The 16,604-nt window shown below is 44.4% G+C and overlaps 2 protein-coding genes across 2 annotated transcripts in view; both read left to right on the forward strand.

Moving 5' to 3' along the window:
- The window catches only part of LOC137412855 (kinesin-like protein KIF13A), a 232,334-nt gene that overhangs the window by 155,255 nt on the left and 60,475 nt on the right, over positions 1-16,604 (forward strand). The window contains 1 exon segment of the mRNA XM_078782869.1: positions 11,948-12,069. Coding sequence (XP_078638995.1) covers positions 11,948-12,069 — 122 coding nt within the window.
- Positions 1-16,604, forward strand: part of LOC144893208 (uncharacterized) — a 301,836-nt gene that overhangs the window by 93,983 nt on the left and 191,249 nt on the right. The gene's annotated exons all lie outside the window — the stretch shown is intronic.

Raw genomic sequence — 16,604 nt, forward strand, 5'->3', positions numbered from 1 at the left:
CAATATCCCAATAAACAAATAATAAAAGGAAATAACCTGATCTATTTATTGAAATAGATCTAATTCTCATGTTGGTCAATTTTCTCACCTACTGTGACTCACTCTCGTCAATCCTGCCATCTCATTCCCAATCACATTTCCAGCGAAGATGACGTCACTATTTCACACCTTTCCTCCCAGCTGGTGGTCCTCCAAGAGATGCATGCATTCCGATGTAAATCACTTCAAAGTACCTAATTGGCCCTCCATGGAATCGCACTTCCAACATTACCGGTTCATCTCCATCAATAACTGCAAATCCCCCACTGCTCCCACTCTATCCTGACAAACTGCATCACTGAAATAAAATCCTGGCTTCAAATCAACTTCCTCAAACTTAACTATGATAAATCTGAAATAAGCATCTTTGGCCCAAAACGCTCACCAAATCCGCCCATAACTTTGCCCTCAACATCGACGGTTTCCCAGTATCCACCTCCCCTCACATCCGGAATCTTGGCATCATCTTTGATCATACCCTTTCCTTCGACAAATACACTAAACAAATCACAAAGACAGCCTCCCCTCAAAATCAGTGTTCAGAAACATGACTCCGTGGACGGTCAGAAAGCCAGACAAATACGGACACACACACACAGGGATAGACACAGGTGGGTTATCGCCGGCATTCTGAACAAATTCCCCATTCCTGCCCTAATTTCTGTTGTAAACGGCAACGGCAGCCCATCACCTTGAGTATCTCCCTTTTGTCCAACGCATTCCGCAATCCCAAGTCGGTCGAGTACAAGCCCCGGCCATGCCGTTGAATGAACACCCAGTCGGTTGACTCAGCCTATCATCTTTGACTTTTACTCCCATGCTAAAGCTGGTAATGTGGGGATGTAATTAAATACTTGTTTTAAAACCCTGTCTACACATGCTCTCCATACAGGCTCATTTTTGCCTGCCATTTTTCCCAAGCAGACTGAATCCCATATTGAATCTCAATAAAAAATCCAAACTGACATCTTTTATTTATTAGCCCCCAAATTTACTCAATTTAATTTGTTACATCATAAAATATCATTCCATCATACCCAATGTGGTCAGGTCGCAACAACAGGATATCTCACCCTTGACCTCTGACCCAAAAATGCATACTCAGCCAATACACATATACAATACACAAGTCGCCAGTACTCATGACCTTGCCTAATTGCTGTAGGCAATGTAGGGAACCCCTTGTCAATCATTCACACGTCAATGACACACATCAATGACACACACACACAATAAACACAAATACACACTTCAATGACAGACACTTCGTACCGGCTCGCATTCCACACCACTGCGCACACCCAGTGTTGTTGACTCGTAAAATTCAAAGCACATCGACCTGAACGAGTCGTGTACGACATGCCTGTCCAACCAACTTGTATACATTCTCCATACCATACAGCATAAATTCATGCACACGGGATTGTTCTCAATCTTGTTCAGAAACATGCACACCCATGCACACTTTGTACAATCTTGTTCTCAATATTTCAAGAACCTCTCCAATCCTTCCTACTTGTGAGTTCACACAGGTTTACCTGGCCCCTTGCTGTGAGCCTATTCACCCCTCTTCAGGCTCACCTGTCCTGTTGGTTTCTACCTGGATTTCTTTTTTCCTGTGCTTTATCTGCTTCAGCACTTCTCCTGCCTACCAGGTTTCTCCCACCTGGTACCTGCGCTCTTCTTCCAGTTTAATTTATCCTTCTCCAAAAATCACATAAACATTTCCAAAATTACAATCACCCAAATCTCCCTCGAAATGCAAAACAAAACCGCTTCCAACTCTGGCATCCCACAGCCCTCCTTGGAAGCATGCTCTACAATGCAGCACCACTTCCACTCAGCGCACAACATACATGTGCTCACTGTTTTAATCATTGTCCCTGGCTCAATATAATCCTTTTTCTGCCTAACTCGGCCATGCGAATGCGTCCATGCCGTGCACAGCATGGTCCGCATTCCCGTCTTGCCTTTGTCCCCGCCTCGCGGTTCACAGCGAGGGCCGTTACCCCGTTGCCACGGCGACCTGCCTGCACGTCTCGGCTCGCGTGTTCACAGCTGGATTCCACACACCTCGTGCATTATAATCCTCTCTGTTATTTCTTCAGATCTAACCTCATCTCTTGTTCGGAAAGAGCTAATTCCTGTGCTGCCTGTAGCATATTGTCAGAACTCCCTCCTTTGGGTAAAACGCACTGGATGTGCATGCCTTAAATCCTGGGACAGGACGAAGAAGGCCTTGGGAGAGGTGGGGATTCCTTAAAGGGGTTCTCCCTTCTTTTCCTAGCTTAACTTACTTATCCAAGCCCACGCCGGGGTCTAGTCTTTATACCTATGACTTATTCTTATCCTTATTCTTATCCTTATTCTTATCCACCCACGCCGGGGTCACTATACCTTAACCTGAGGGCTATCCCTCCTAACCTAGGGCGCCCTCCTTGCTCGATTCATTAATCCACTGGTTGCTGCTTCAATTTGGTTCGAGATACATGCTCAGGTACAGTCGACAGAGGCCCCACACATCCAAAAGGGAGGGAAGAGGCTTTAAATTTAGGTGTGCAAATATTCTTACCTCAGCCCATTATTGCCAGCGCTGGCCTTTTGCCTCTCCCCGACCTGAGGAGCGAGCCCCCCTCGACCTGCACCTGGATGATCCCACTCCTGACACCAGATGACGGGAGCCCCCCCCCCCCCTGGAACTCAAGAAGAGGCACCTTTGAAGCAGCAAGTGAGGTTTAATAAATCGAGCAAACACAATTGTGGAGCACGTCTTGAAATCGCAAGGCCTTGTCACACAAGACCGTGCAAGTCCAAGCCGCACTAAAAAACTCAGTAAAAGACAAGTTGTTATATAGATGAAATAACAGAAAAAACGCTGCGCTGAAGTATGACCTCAGACAAGAGAGGGCCTTTGAAGACACAGATGTGTGTGAAAGAAAGATATTTCTCAGGCTCTAATTCCAAACAAGCTGGGCTTTACAAGGCCCAGGGATGCGTTCCTCATAATAAAGTTCAATGGTGTGAACATTTGGCAGTAAAACATATTGAGCCAAGCACATACAAACCAAAGGAACAAATCAAAGGATACATCTTAAATCATACCCTGTTCGAGGTTAACGGCATCTATTCCCATAACTTTCTCCCTTTAGAAGATGCTGAAAAAACGTCTCCCAGGCTGGATCTGACCGAGCCGTGGGACGACAACATGTTTTGCAATTCAATCTAGCTTTTTTGAAGCAAGCAAAAGAAAGACACAATTAAATATATATTTCAGGTGCCCTGTGCCCTGTGTCCGGACACATGGTGTGTCCCCCATATATATATATATATATATATATATATATATATATATATATATATATATACACACATACACACACACATACATACAGTGAAACCTTGACTTACGAGTTTAATTCGTTCTGTGACCGAGCTCGTAACTCAATTTGCTCGTTTCTCAAATTAAATTTCCCCATTAAAATGCATTGAAATGCTATTAATCCGTTCCAGCCCCCAAAAAACCACACCAATTTTTTTTGTTACGTGTTTTTAAATAAGAAAAATGTACTTTATAAATAACAAATAATGTATAAACAAGCACGACCTCGTATATACTGTTCATAATAAGCGGCGTTACGCGCGCTGCTTGTAAATAAGGAGGAAGCGGACAATGCTGTAATTTGTAAGAGTCTTTATTCAAGAGCTCACTGTAACACTGGCGCGCTCCGGGCTGCGCGCCCGGTGTATATCCTGAGGCCACGCCTACCCCTCAGCGTGGCCCCCGCCCACTTGGTGCGCGGAATGATGTCACCACGCCAGTGAGCTTCCGTGTCCGCCACAATGTAAAGAAATAAACTGGTTTTATTAAGTGTATTTACCTTGAAGATCAGACGAAGATGCTGGCGGAGGTGGAGGAGATGACTTTTGCCTTTTTCGCCACACTTTCCTCGCTTTCACTTGCAGGGCGTTTCAATAAAAACCTGTCCAACGAGGTTTGTTTCTTCCTCCCTTTCAAAATGTTTCGATCGTACTGCTACGATCGTACTGCCTCGCCAAGTCGACAACACGCACACCTCGCTCATGTTTTTCGACGATTGCGTGTTTTATATCCAAGCACATCATCCTCTTCTTCTTCTCAGTACTGCCCTTGGCACTCAATTTCTTAGGACCCATGGTTAAAACTAAGAAATTTTCCAAAATAACCAACATGCGAAAACAAAGCAGCAGCGATATACGGCAGAGATGCTTGCACGGCAAGATAACCACGTGACCGGAACGCTCGTTGGGCCACCTAGTGGCGGGTGGCGTAAGCTCGTAACTCAGATCTCGGCTCGCATCTCAAAGCAAAAAACCGCCCGAGCGACGGCTCGTATCTCGGAAAACTCGTAAGTTGGTGCACTCGTAAGTCGAGGTTTCACTATATATAAGTCAAGGTTAAATATTTCACCGTGTTACGTTCAGCGGCCGTGTTCCACTATCCCCATTTATCCCATTCGGTCTTTAGGTTGCGCAACATGGTTTTTTCCAAACGCACCGTTTTCCATGAACCTAACCCCCATATTGTACCAGTGTTTACTGTAATGCATATTCTGTGAATTTAACCCTAAATGGCCAAAATAACTGGTTGCTTTGGTGGCAACTTAGATTATATTAAAAATATCAAATGTCAGAATATGTGCACGAGTGTCATACAAGGTGGTGAAGTGGAAGAAAGTGGTGGTGGAGGAAGGGTAGGTAAAAGCTAGAGATGGGGGACACAGTGGTGGAATGTAGGAAATGAGCAGGTTGATGTTTTGGGCCAACAAGCACCCAAAAGGAAAGATGAGTGTATTGGGATAGATTTGTGTATATGAAAGCCCCATCAAGATTGGATTATTTAGACTTTCGTAAAACATGAAGAAAATTGATGTTTAAAGCTGTAGATTTGTTGTTGTTTTTTTTTACCTGGGAGTGCACCACGGTAATGATGGGCCAAATAGCCTTGTTTTCTTGTTTGAGGTCGTACAGTTTGTGCGACGACAACTTACACTCAGTGCAGTCCCATGGCGATTTTGGACTCTGTGTATTAATTTACATTTTGCATACAGAATATAAATACAGTTGGACCCCGCTGTTTGCAGGTACCGTGTATTTGCAGTTGATAAATTGCGACCTGATTCTCTATCTGCGGCCATGTGTCCCGCAAATTCGCAGTTTTTTGCTAGTGCAAAAAAATTTTTTCATGAGCGGCGACCATGACAGTTAGAAAACCCATCTTTCACCAGACATGCACAAAGCAGTTGGACATGCGCAAAAAAACTTCTATGAGCAGCGAGCATGACCTGCTTCTACATTCGCGGTACTGTGCTTCACATTTTCACTGCTTTCATGGCCAAGCGAGCTTCGTGGGATATCCCATCATTCACACTGTGAATAGCTTCATGGGATATCCCACCATTCACACTGAATAGCTTCGCGGAATATCCCACCATTCACACAGTAAACATCGATTCGCGGGATATCCCTCTATTCACACTGTGAACAGCTTTGTGGGATATTCCAGCAGCTGCATAACACGTCATCCCCACAGAATATTGTTTCATGAAAGCCCACAGAATATTGTTTCTCACAGTCTGAGAGTCCTATAGGTGCTTTTTTGCAAACTCCAAGCGGGCTTTCATGTGTCTTTCACTGAGGAGAGGCTTCCGTCTGGCCACTCTGCCATAAAGCCCAGATCGGTGGGGTGTTGCAGTGATGGTTGTCCTTCTGGAAGTTTCTCCTATCTCCACACAGGATCTCTGGAGCTCAGGCAGAGTGACCATCCGGTTCTTGGTCACCTCTCTTACCAAGGCCCTTGTCCCCCGATTGCTCAGTTTGACCGGGCAGCCAGCTCTAGGAAGAGTCCTGGTTGTTCCAAACTTCTTCCATTTAAGAATTATGGAGGCCACTGTGCTCTTGGAAACCTTCAATGCAGCAGAAATGGTTTTGTAGGCTTCCCCAGATCTGTGCCTCGACACAATCCTGTCTCTGAGCTCTGCAGGCAGTTCCTTCGACCTCATGGCTTGGTTTTTGCTCTGATATGCATTGTCAGCTGTGAGACCGTATTTAGACAGGTGTGTGCCTTTCCAAATCATGTCCAATCAATTGAATTTACCACAGGTGGACTCCAGTCAAGGTGTGGAAACATCTCAAAGATGATCAAGAGAAATGAGAGGCACCTGAGCTAAATTTCAAGTGTCATAGCAAAGGGTCTGAATACTTATGTCAATGTGATATTTCAGTGTTTTATTTTTAATACATTTACAAAACTTTCTAAAATCCTGTTTTCTCTTTGTTATTATGGGGTATTGAGTGGAGATTGATGAGGGAAAAAAAAGAATTTAAATGATTTCAGCATAAGGCTGCAACATAACAAAATGTGAAAAAATGAAGGGGTCTGAATACTTTCTGAATGCACTGTATATGTTTTACCGTTGTGGACCAATAGCACTGTTTTATGTTCAGTCGCCCCATTTTAGGTGAGCGTCACTATTAGAACAGATTAACTTAAAGTAAGTTAAAGTAGTATAATCGTTTTTATTTGGTTACATGTCCCTTGCATATGTTACGTGCTCCTTCCCGGCCCCCTGGTCACGGTGTACCTCCGAGCCCCGAGAGGAGCCACGGCAGAAAAATATGTTATTCTGTGTCAAAAATCAATAGGGAAACCACACCAATGGTTGTCAACAAACGAATATTGTATTAAAAATCACACAAGAATAACGATACAACAATAATAGCAATCAAAAGTACAATCAACACATCTTACGATGGTACCATCAGCTAGTATAGGATAACTCACTGTGCTCCAAGTGAGTGAAAAAAAATAACATTCCCCAATGTCTCTATAGCTCAAAGTTGATCCCCTCCAGTGATCATTAGAGCGATGTCGAATCGAAACCCGAACCCCGTTCAGATGACGAGCCCGGTCACACCGCCAAAACAGCAGAAAGGCGTATGCGGCCGAAGCGGCGCAAAGAGTCATGTGGTCCAAATCTGCGCAAAGCAAACTCAAGGCGAATGGGAAATCCAAAGGCACCACTGTGTCAGGCAAACTCAAGGCGAATGGGAAATCCAAAGGCGCCCTCCAGGTCTGAACTTTCACGGCTCAGTCGGCGAACCGCAAATTAATCTTCCAAAAGCCACAGTGCACACACACATATCAGATACGTCTGAAAGCGGTGGATATGGCTGACAAAGCAAATACCTTGCTTGACGCGCGAAGCACACGAATCAAAATGGCCGACGGCTCGTTCTCGAGTTGCAACGACCCGGCGATGAGTTGCAACGACCCGGTCACACCGCCAAAACAGCAGAAAGGCGTATGCGGCCGAAGCGGCGCAAAGAGTCATGTGGTCCAAATCTGCGCAAAGCAAACTCAAGGCGAATGGGAAATCCAAAGGCACCACTGTGTCAGGCAAACTCAAGGCGAATGGGAAATCCAAAGGCGCCCTCCAGGTCTGAACTTTCACGGCTCAGTCGGCGAACCGCAAATTAATCTTCCAAAAGCCACAGTGCACACACACATATCAGATACGTCTGAAAGCGGTGGATATGGCTGACAAAGCAAATACCTTGCTTGACGCACGAAGCGCACGAATCAAAATGGCCGACGGCTCGTTCTCGAGTTGCAACGACCCGGCGATGATTCTTCAGAATCCCAACGCCAAACCTGACACCCAGGTTGATCAGTCACAGCGAGAACCCCTATCGCAGGAATTCCTATCCAGGAAATTCACAGTTCACTCGTGACTCTTGCTCGACAACGTTCGATCCAGAACGCAAAACAACCAGCTTCTTGTCCGACTTTTCGCTCCTTTCTTTTCTCTCACCTCCTCTTCTTCTTCATCTTCCGGTTCCCGATCCGGTTTCCCGTTTCATTTAACATTAACCGTTTTACCTTTTGACAATAATAATGGCTATTTCCCTCAAACAATAATCTATCTATAATTCCAGTAATCTCTGTATGTCTGTGTGTATGTCTGTGTGTCTGTGACCGCTGTTTCTCGACAACCACGGGTCCGATATACTTTAAACTTGCCAGGTATATTGCTGGGGACCTGAGGATGTGCCTTTTCAAGGTTTCATATTAATCAGAGAAGTAGTTACCGAGCTATGTCCAAAAAACGATTCAACCAATCAGAGAGCAGCGAGCTATCACGTGTGCCGAACGTGGCGAACAGACTCTGCCTCGGACGGCACATTTGAGAGCGTATTCATTTATTTCACGTTGGCAAACTATGTTGGCGTTAAACTATGTTTTAAAACTAATTAAAACTAATTTGCGATTCATCGTAACTGCGATATGCGACCTTCCGGACAGTCAAATGAGGACGTCACTTCCGGACTTACGGATAGTCATAGTGACGACGTACTGATGCTGAACGTGGCGAGCAGACGCTGTAAGGTACGATCGATTGTAGTACACGTTTATAATAACTCTGCCGATACAGGCCCGATTAACTGCAGCGCCATCCGAGCTGCGGCGTCGGGACGATACATTCATTGTACGGTCACATCACGCACTTACGGGCACGCCCATGGGCCCATGGGCACGCCCATGCATGCATGGGCGAAGACATTTTTTTTTTTTTTTTGGCAAGGAACGGGCACCCACGTACGGGCACGTCCTAGTAATAATAATACATAGAACCAGAAATGTTTCAAGTGGATGAAAACCACAACACCGGAAGTGACGAATCCGTAACACATACAAGAACTGCATCGAGCCTGTGACCCATCGACATCACCAAACTCTTGGTATCTTCTGTTGAGATGCTTTGCCAAGTCTTTACTGAAGCCATTTTCAGTTGTTGTTTGTTTTTGGGGTTTCTAATTTTACTCTCCTCTTCAGCAAGTGAAATGCTCCATTGGATTTAAATCAGGAGATTGACTTATCCAGTCTAAAACCTTCCACTTTTTCCCCTGATTAACTTGGTTGCGTTGACAGTGTGTTTTGGGTCATTGCCTTGCTGCATGGTGAAGCGCAGCCCAATGAGTTTGGAGGCACTTTCTTGTACATAGGCAGACAAAATGTTTCTGTACACTTCCGAATTCATTCTGCTGCAGCCATCATTAGTTACATCATCAATAAAGATGAGTGAGCCAGGTCCAGAGGGAGCCATGGAAGGACAAGCCATTACACTAACTCCAACATTCAAAACAGATGAGGTAGTTTGCTTTGGATCATCTACAGTTCCTTCCTTGCTCCACATTTTCACTTTTCCATCACTTTGGTAAAGATTTATCTTGGTCTCATCTGTCCATTAAACCTCCAGAATGCTACTGTTTCACCTCTGTACTTCTTGGCAAATTCTAATCTGCCTTTATATATATTTGGTGCTGATGAGAGGTTTGCATCTTGCGGTGTAGCATTTGTAATTCTGCTGTCAAAATCTTCTGCGAACGGTAGATTGTGATACTTTCACCCCTGCACTTTGGAGGTTGTTGGTGATGTCACCCACAGTTGTTTTAGGGTTTTTCTTCACAGCTCTGATTCTTTTTCGGTCATCAACTGTAGGTGTTTTCCTTGGCTGACCTGGCCATTGACTATTGCTAAGTACACGAGTGTTTTTCTTTTTTCTTTTTCAAGATATTCCAAATTGTTGGATTTGCTTTGCCCAATGTTTGTGCTTTGGTTCTAATTGAATTATTCTGTTCTTTCAGCTTCCAATTTGTTTGATTTTCTTTCATAGATAATTCTCTGCTCTTCATGTTGGTTTATACATAATGACTCCCAAGATAAAATCAGAGCCGAAAACCAAGACGAGACATTCACAGCTCTTTTGTGTGTGAACAATCAATGCAACAAGAAACAACTGAATAATAAGAAGCACCTGTCAGTCTTCTGTTCTAATACTTATGATTAACTAAAATGGTGGGACTGAACATTAAAAGTTTGATTGTTCTACAAAGGTAAAATATATAGACATAGAAATACCAATAAATAAAAGATTACCTTCAGTACTCTTGCCTCATATTCATGATTTGATATCAAATCTAAATTTCTTGGGTATATAGCAATAATAACAAATTTCACTGTTACAATACTTATGGGGGATGGGTAGGGGGGGGGGGGGGCACTGTACATACAGTCATGTGAAAAAGTAAGTACACCCCATGTAAAGTTTTAACTTTTTCAACATATTTCAACATACAGCTATTTGATCTTCATTTCAACAATATTGAAAGATAAAGGTGATATAATATAACAAATATCATGAAACATTTACATTTTGTAGTCCATTGTATGATTTAAATAAACATAAATGCAAATTTCGCTTGTGGAAAAAGTAAGTACACCCATGGCTCTTATAGGTGGTATTGCCCCCTTTGGCAGAAACAACCTCAAGTAGGCGTTTCTTATAACTGTCGACCAGTCTCTGACATCGACTCGGAGAAATTTTTGCCCACTCCTCCATGCAGAATTCTTTCAGCTGTGCGATGTTTGAGCGGTTTCTTGCATGCACAGCTCGTTTCAAATCCCCCCACAACATCTCGATGGGATTTAGATCCGGGCTTTGACTTGGCCATTCCAGAACCCTCCATTTCTTTCTTTTCAGCCATTCCTTGGTGGATTTACTGGTATGTTTAGGGTCATTGTCATGTTGCAAGGTCCACCTTCGGTTGAGCTTCATCTTTCTGACAGATGGCCTCACATAATCCTCAAGCACCCTCTGGTACAATGAAGAATTCATAGTGGATTCTATGATGGTGAGCTGCCCAGGCCCTGATGCAGCAAAGCTGCCCCAAACCATAATATTTCCACCACCATGCTTTACAATTGGTATCAGGTTCTTGTGGTCAAATTCTGTCTTTGGTTTTCGCCAAACATGTCTTCTGGTACTGTGGCCAAATAGCTCTACTTTTGACTCATCTGTCCAGAGCACATTGCTCCAGAAGTGCTGGTCTTTGCCTTGGTGTTCATTGGCAAACTTTAGTCTTGCCCTGATGTTCTTTCTGGACAGCAAAGGTTTCCTCCTGGCACACCTCCCATGTAGATCAAATTTGTGCAGCCTCTTTCTAATGGTAGACTCGTGCACTTTGACATCAACAGTGGCAAGAGCTACCTGTAGGTCCCGTGATGACATTCTGGGGTTCTTAGAGACTTCTTTCAGCATCTTGTGGTCTGCTCTCGGGCTGAACTTGCTGGGGCGGCCTGGCCTAAACAAGTTGGCAGTTGTTTGGAATCTTCTCCACTTGCAGATGATCTTGCGCACAGTCGAATGATTGATTTCAAATTGTTTGGAGATCTTTTTAATCCCAGATCTATCTTCCCAGAGATCTATCTTTCGTTTGGAGATCTATCTTCCCAGAATCGTGGGCATCTATAACCTTCTTTCTGAAGGCCTCAGAGAGCTCTTTTGATCTAGGCATGTTGACGCCGCACACTTCAACAACAAAGAGCAAACCAAACTAAATGTCTGAGGTTTAAATAAGACAGGTTCCTCAAAGATCCTCTCTGCCGATGTTCTAATCATTTGCACCTGAGCTGATGCACCTGATTCAAATTTTAGGTATTTGAAGTAGTGATACATGTAGGGGTGTACTTACTTTTTCCACATGCAAAATTTGCATTGATGTTTATTTAAATTATACAATGGACTACAAAATGTAAATGTTTCATGATATTTGTTATATTATATCACCTTTATCTATCAATATTGTTGAAATGAAGATCAAATAGCTGTATGTTGAAATATGTTGAAAAGTCAAAACTTTACATGGGGTGTACTTACTTTTTCGCGTGACTGTATTCATGTGTAGTCCTTGTATATACACCCCTCCCCCTTCCCCCAGCCCACAATGTTTTTGTTAAAAGTACATTGTTGTCTTATTTTTCTCTCATTCTGATGCTCATATCGTGCTCTCTATCTCTCGTGCCATCCAGTTGAGGAACTGGGTGCAGCGGAGTTACTAGATGAGCAAGTGGCAGGCCAGGATTGTTTCCTGCCTGGTGAGCGTGGCTCACAGTTCTACTTCCTGCCAATCATCCGCCAAGCTCAGGATCAGGTCTGGTGTTTGTGGCACTCACCTCTCAGCAGGATCTAGTGTGTAGACTGTAGAGCAAAGCATGCCTACTGGAAACTCAGCTGTAGTTTAATGTTTTGGTTGGTGTACTTCTATAAATTGAGTCTAAAACACATCGTGCACACAAGGTCCTGGCTTGGAGTGACAAGCGATATCATGAAAACATATACCCCCAAAATGAAGAATATAACGTGTCCTCGGGAAAAGTTTCAACTTAATCCTTCACATAGACCTTCCACAACTCTAATTGCATGAAAATGCGAATTGGAGTTTTGAATGATGGATAAATGGTCTAAGCATCTGTGATTTGATTTGGAGACTGAATATTGTCGGAACGAGGGGTCCATTTTGTAAATTCTGTTCACACATTTCTCTACATATCTTAACTTATCATAAATGCGTGAAGGAGAACCTCGTGCACTGGAAATAACCAGTTGTCACTTTCTAGAGGTGTGCACTACCAAACAACTACGCATTCTTATCCTTAAATTCAACAAGGAGAAAAGTACATAAAATCTGGTACACTGTATCCCTGCACATCGTAAGAGGCGACTAAGGGTTGGCGTCAGGAAGGGCATCCGGCCATAAAAACATTGCCTCAAACAGGGAACCATGATTGACATGGGGCCCGCAAGGCTAACCCCTGCTCTAGCGGGGAAAATGGCCTTAAAACGCTCATTCATTCATTCATTCATTGTATGGAGTTAAAGGGCTGGCCCATATTTACAAGATTATACTTTATATTACTTTGGTGGGATTACAAAACAAAATCTTCTGCATATGTATATTGTATACTCATGTATTGTCTTTGTGCCAAGTTTGAACAAAATCGGTCCATGCATGTCCGAGAAATGGTTGTGGACATGTTTAAGTAACAAAACGGCTGCCAGTCGACCATCTTTGATTGCATCACGAAACAATGATGTGCATATGTATATCATCATGTTTTGTTTTCCTGCCAAGTTTGAACAAAATCAATGTATACATGTCCGAGATATGGCTGCGAAAGAACGCATGAACGACCGAGACCCAATCCATAAGCCCCCGTTTCAGACAAAGTCCAACGGGGATTCATAGCTCCACTGATAAATTATATAAAACACCTGCTATTTTTCCAAGTGGCCGTAATTATGAGACTAACTGAAATTATGAAATAATATTTAAATATCTGATAATTTACTGTCATCACAATACAATTTTTTTTTAAATGTCAGAACTTGCTTTTTGTTTTTGTCGTCAGTATCCAACATAATTGCTTATAAGTAACCAGGTGCTTGTTCAATATTGACGGTTGATATCGCGAAACAATTCTTTATTATTACCGAATATAACGACATCAAACGCTTATGAAATATAATAAGCCATCGAAGATTGGCAAACAAAATTTTAAGTTACCTCCCTCCAGCCTCTATGTTTCTGTGTCCATAAAAAGTGCAAAAAATATCTTTATTATGAATATTTTGAATATCTGGAATATTTTGAAAAATGTTAACTCCTATTTGCTTTGGATGATCCTACCTGTATCTGTAGGAAACTAACTCTCAGTTTTAACACTAATTCACTCCATCATAATGTGCATACTGGACTGCATATAGCTTAGTCCTCATCAGATTCTTCCTCATTATCGATGTTGTTGTTGAGGCACTCTTGTCTGCAACCACACGCATCACCACATGGTAGGCTGCATCTTCGACATATGCAGCGTAGCGACACACATTTGTTTGTTTTACATGCATCTGTCAAGAACTCTGCAGGAGGATGGTACAGGTTTTAGGTCACGGGTTTGGGGTGCAGGGAATAATAGATTTGATCATAATCCTCATGAAATGGATTTTGAAATCCTCATAATCAAGTGTGTGTCCACCCTCAGGAGAGCCAGGAAACAATATCTCTCCGTTCTCAAGACCGAACTCTCTTATCTGTCTCCCTCTTCCAAATCCTGGTGACGTCTGGTGTTTGTTCCCCCTCCATCCACTCCCTCACCTCAAACGGCTACACAGCTGACTGTCACGTGCCATGTGCCACGTGAAAAAGCTGAATGCCTCAACTCTGTGTTTGCCTCTAAATCTTGTGTCCCAAACCCGTCCCTCTCTGTACGCACCGTACCCAGTCGTACCCAGCTGCTCCTGGATTCTGTGTCCTTTCCTCCTGACAAGGTGGAAAAGTTTCTGTCAACCCTCGACTCGGATTCTGCAACTGGACCTGACGGCATCAGCCCACGGGTCCTAAAATCCTGTTCTTCCGCTCTTTCACTCCCTCTCTCTGTTCTCTTCACCCTCTCTTTTGCTCAAGGTCATCTTCCATCTGCTTGGAAATCTGCCAACATCACCACTTTGCACAAAAAAGGTGCAAAAACAGATCCCAGCAACTACAGACCAATCAGCCTTCTCCCAATTATCAACAAAGTCATGGAATCCATCATTGCTTCAGATATGAAATCTTTCCTCTTCTCCAATGGCTTGATCTCTGATCATCAATTTGGTTTCAGACCTGGACACTCTACTCTGGACATGCTGCTTCTGCTTTCTCAACAATGGATGGAGGTCCTCAATGCCAAACAGGAAATTAGAGCAGTCTCCCTTGACATATCACGTGCCTTCGATACGGTCTGGCACTGCTCTGCTCACCAACTCTGCTCACCAAACTCTCCTCTTTTGGTATCCATGGAAATCTCCACGCATGGCTGGTGGACTTCCTCTCTAGTCGTAGTCAACGTGTGGCCCTGAATCGGTTTCTCTCATCTCCTCTTCCTGTTCAGGCTGGAGTTCCCCAAGTCAGTGTTCTGGGCCCCGTGCTTTTTCTGGTCTTCATCAATGATCTCTCTGACTCTCTTGAAAATCCTCTCTATCTCTTTTCTGATGACTCTAATCTCTGTCGCTCCATTCTTCATCCCTCAGATCGGCAGTCTGCAGCCTCCTCACTCTCTGCAGACCTGGACAAAATCACAGACTGGGCAAACAAGTGGAACATGTCTTTCAATCCTGACAAATCTCACACTCTTACGATGTCTCTCCGAAAAGACCGACTGGACAACCCTCCCATCCACTTTCTGAATAACCCTCTCCAAGAAGTTCTGTCACTCAAGCTTTTGGGTCTCACTATCTGCCATGATCTTTCCTGGGAAAACCACATTTCAAATCTGGCCTCCAAAGCCAGTCGCCGACTGGGCATCCTCCGTCATGCGAAGTCCTTCCTTGGCACACCTGAGCTCCTCACCACATACAAGACTTTCATCCGCAGCTCAATGGAATACTGCTCTCCCCTCTGGGCTGGTGCTCCCGCCTCACACCTAGCTCGTCTTCACGCTGTTGAAACCAAAGCGTTCAGAATCATTGGAATCTCCCGCGATGAAGCTAACTCAAAGGGCCTCTCACTCACTCACCGCAGGCAGGTTGGTGGTCTTTCCGTCTTCTACCGACTCCTCTCTGGCCTTGCCCCCCCAGCTCTCTCTGGGCTCTGTCCCGCAAATATTCCTACAGGTCGCACAAGATCTGCCTGCAACCCTCTTATGGTTAAACTGCCAAAATCAAGACTCTCTGCTCACCTTCACTCCTTCATGCCTCTTTTCTCCCGCCTCTGGAACAAACTCCCTCACTCTCTTCAATCCCACTCCACCCTCCAGGTCTTTAAAACAGCTGTTCACCACCATCTCTCATCTTCCCCCATCCAAAACCTTGATCTTTTCTACCCCCGCTAATTTCACCCCAATTCCACTTTTTTGAAATACCAACCTCTGTCCTGGAAGTCCTTGGTGTCCTTGTGTTTTATACTTCTCCCTTCCCCCCCCACCCCCTTTCCCACGCCTCCTCCCCCCAAGCCCTCTCCCCCAAGCCTGCTCTCAAATGTTGTGTTTGTGTGCTTCCCCTTCTCTCCCCATCTTGTCTTCCGCTCCCTCTTTTTGTACACCGCTCCTTTCCTATGCCATCTCCAGGCATTGCAAATCGTCATTGCTGGGCACCGAAGGGGGCTCGGCAGTGACGCACGCTGAAAGAGAGTACTCAGTTTTCACTCTGGTTGTTTGTTTTCTTGCTTTCTTGTTTGTTGTACACCGCTCCTTTCCTATGCCATCTCCAGGCATTGCAAATCGTCATTGCTGGGCACCGAAGGGGGCTCGGCAGTGACGCGCGCTGAAAGAGAGTACTCAGTTTTCACTCTGGTTGTTTGTTTCCTTGTTTGTTGTACACCGCTCCTTTCCTATGCCATCTCCAGGCATTGCAAATCGTCATTGCCGGGCACCAAAGGGGGCTCGGCAGTGACGCACGCTGAAAGAGAGTACTCAGTTTTCACTCTGGTTTCTTGTTTGTTGTACACCGCTCCTTTCCTATGCCACCTCCAGGCATTGCAAATCGTCATTGCCGGGCACCGAAGGGGGCTCGGCAGTGACGCACGCTGAAAGAGAGTACTCAGTTTTCACTCTGGTTTCTTGTTTGTTGTACACCGCTCCTTTCCTATGCCACCTCCAGGCATTGCAAATCGTCATTGCCGGGCACCGAAGGGGGCTCGGCAGTGACGCACGC

The sequence above is a fragment of the Myxine glutinosa genome, chromosome 8 (assembly GCF_964187855.1).
Source record: "Myxine glutinosa chromosome 8, kmMyxGlut1.1, whole genome shotgun sequence".
Taxonomy (NCBI): Eukaryota; Metazoa; Chordata; class Myxini; order Myxiniformes; family Myxinidae; genus Myxine; species Myxine glutinosa.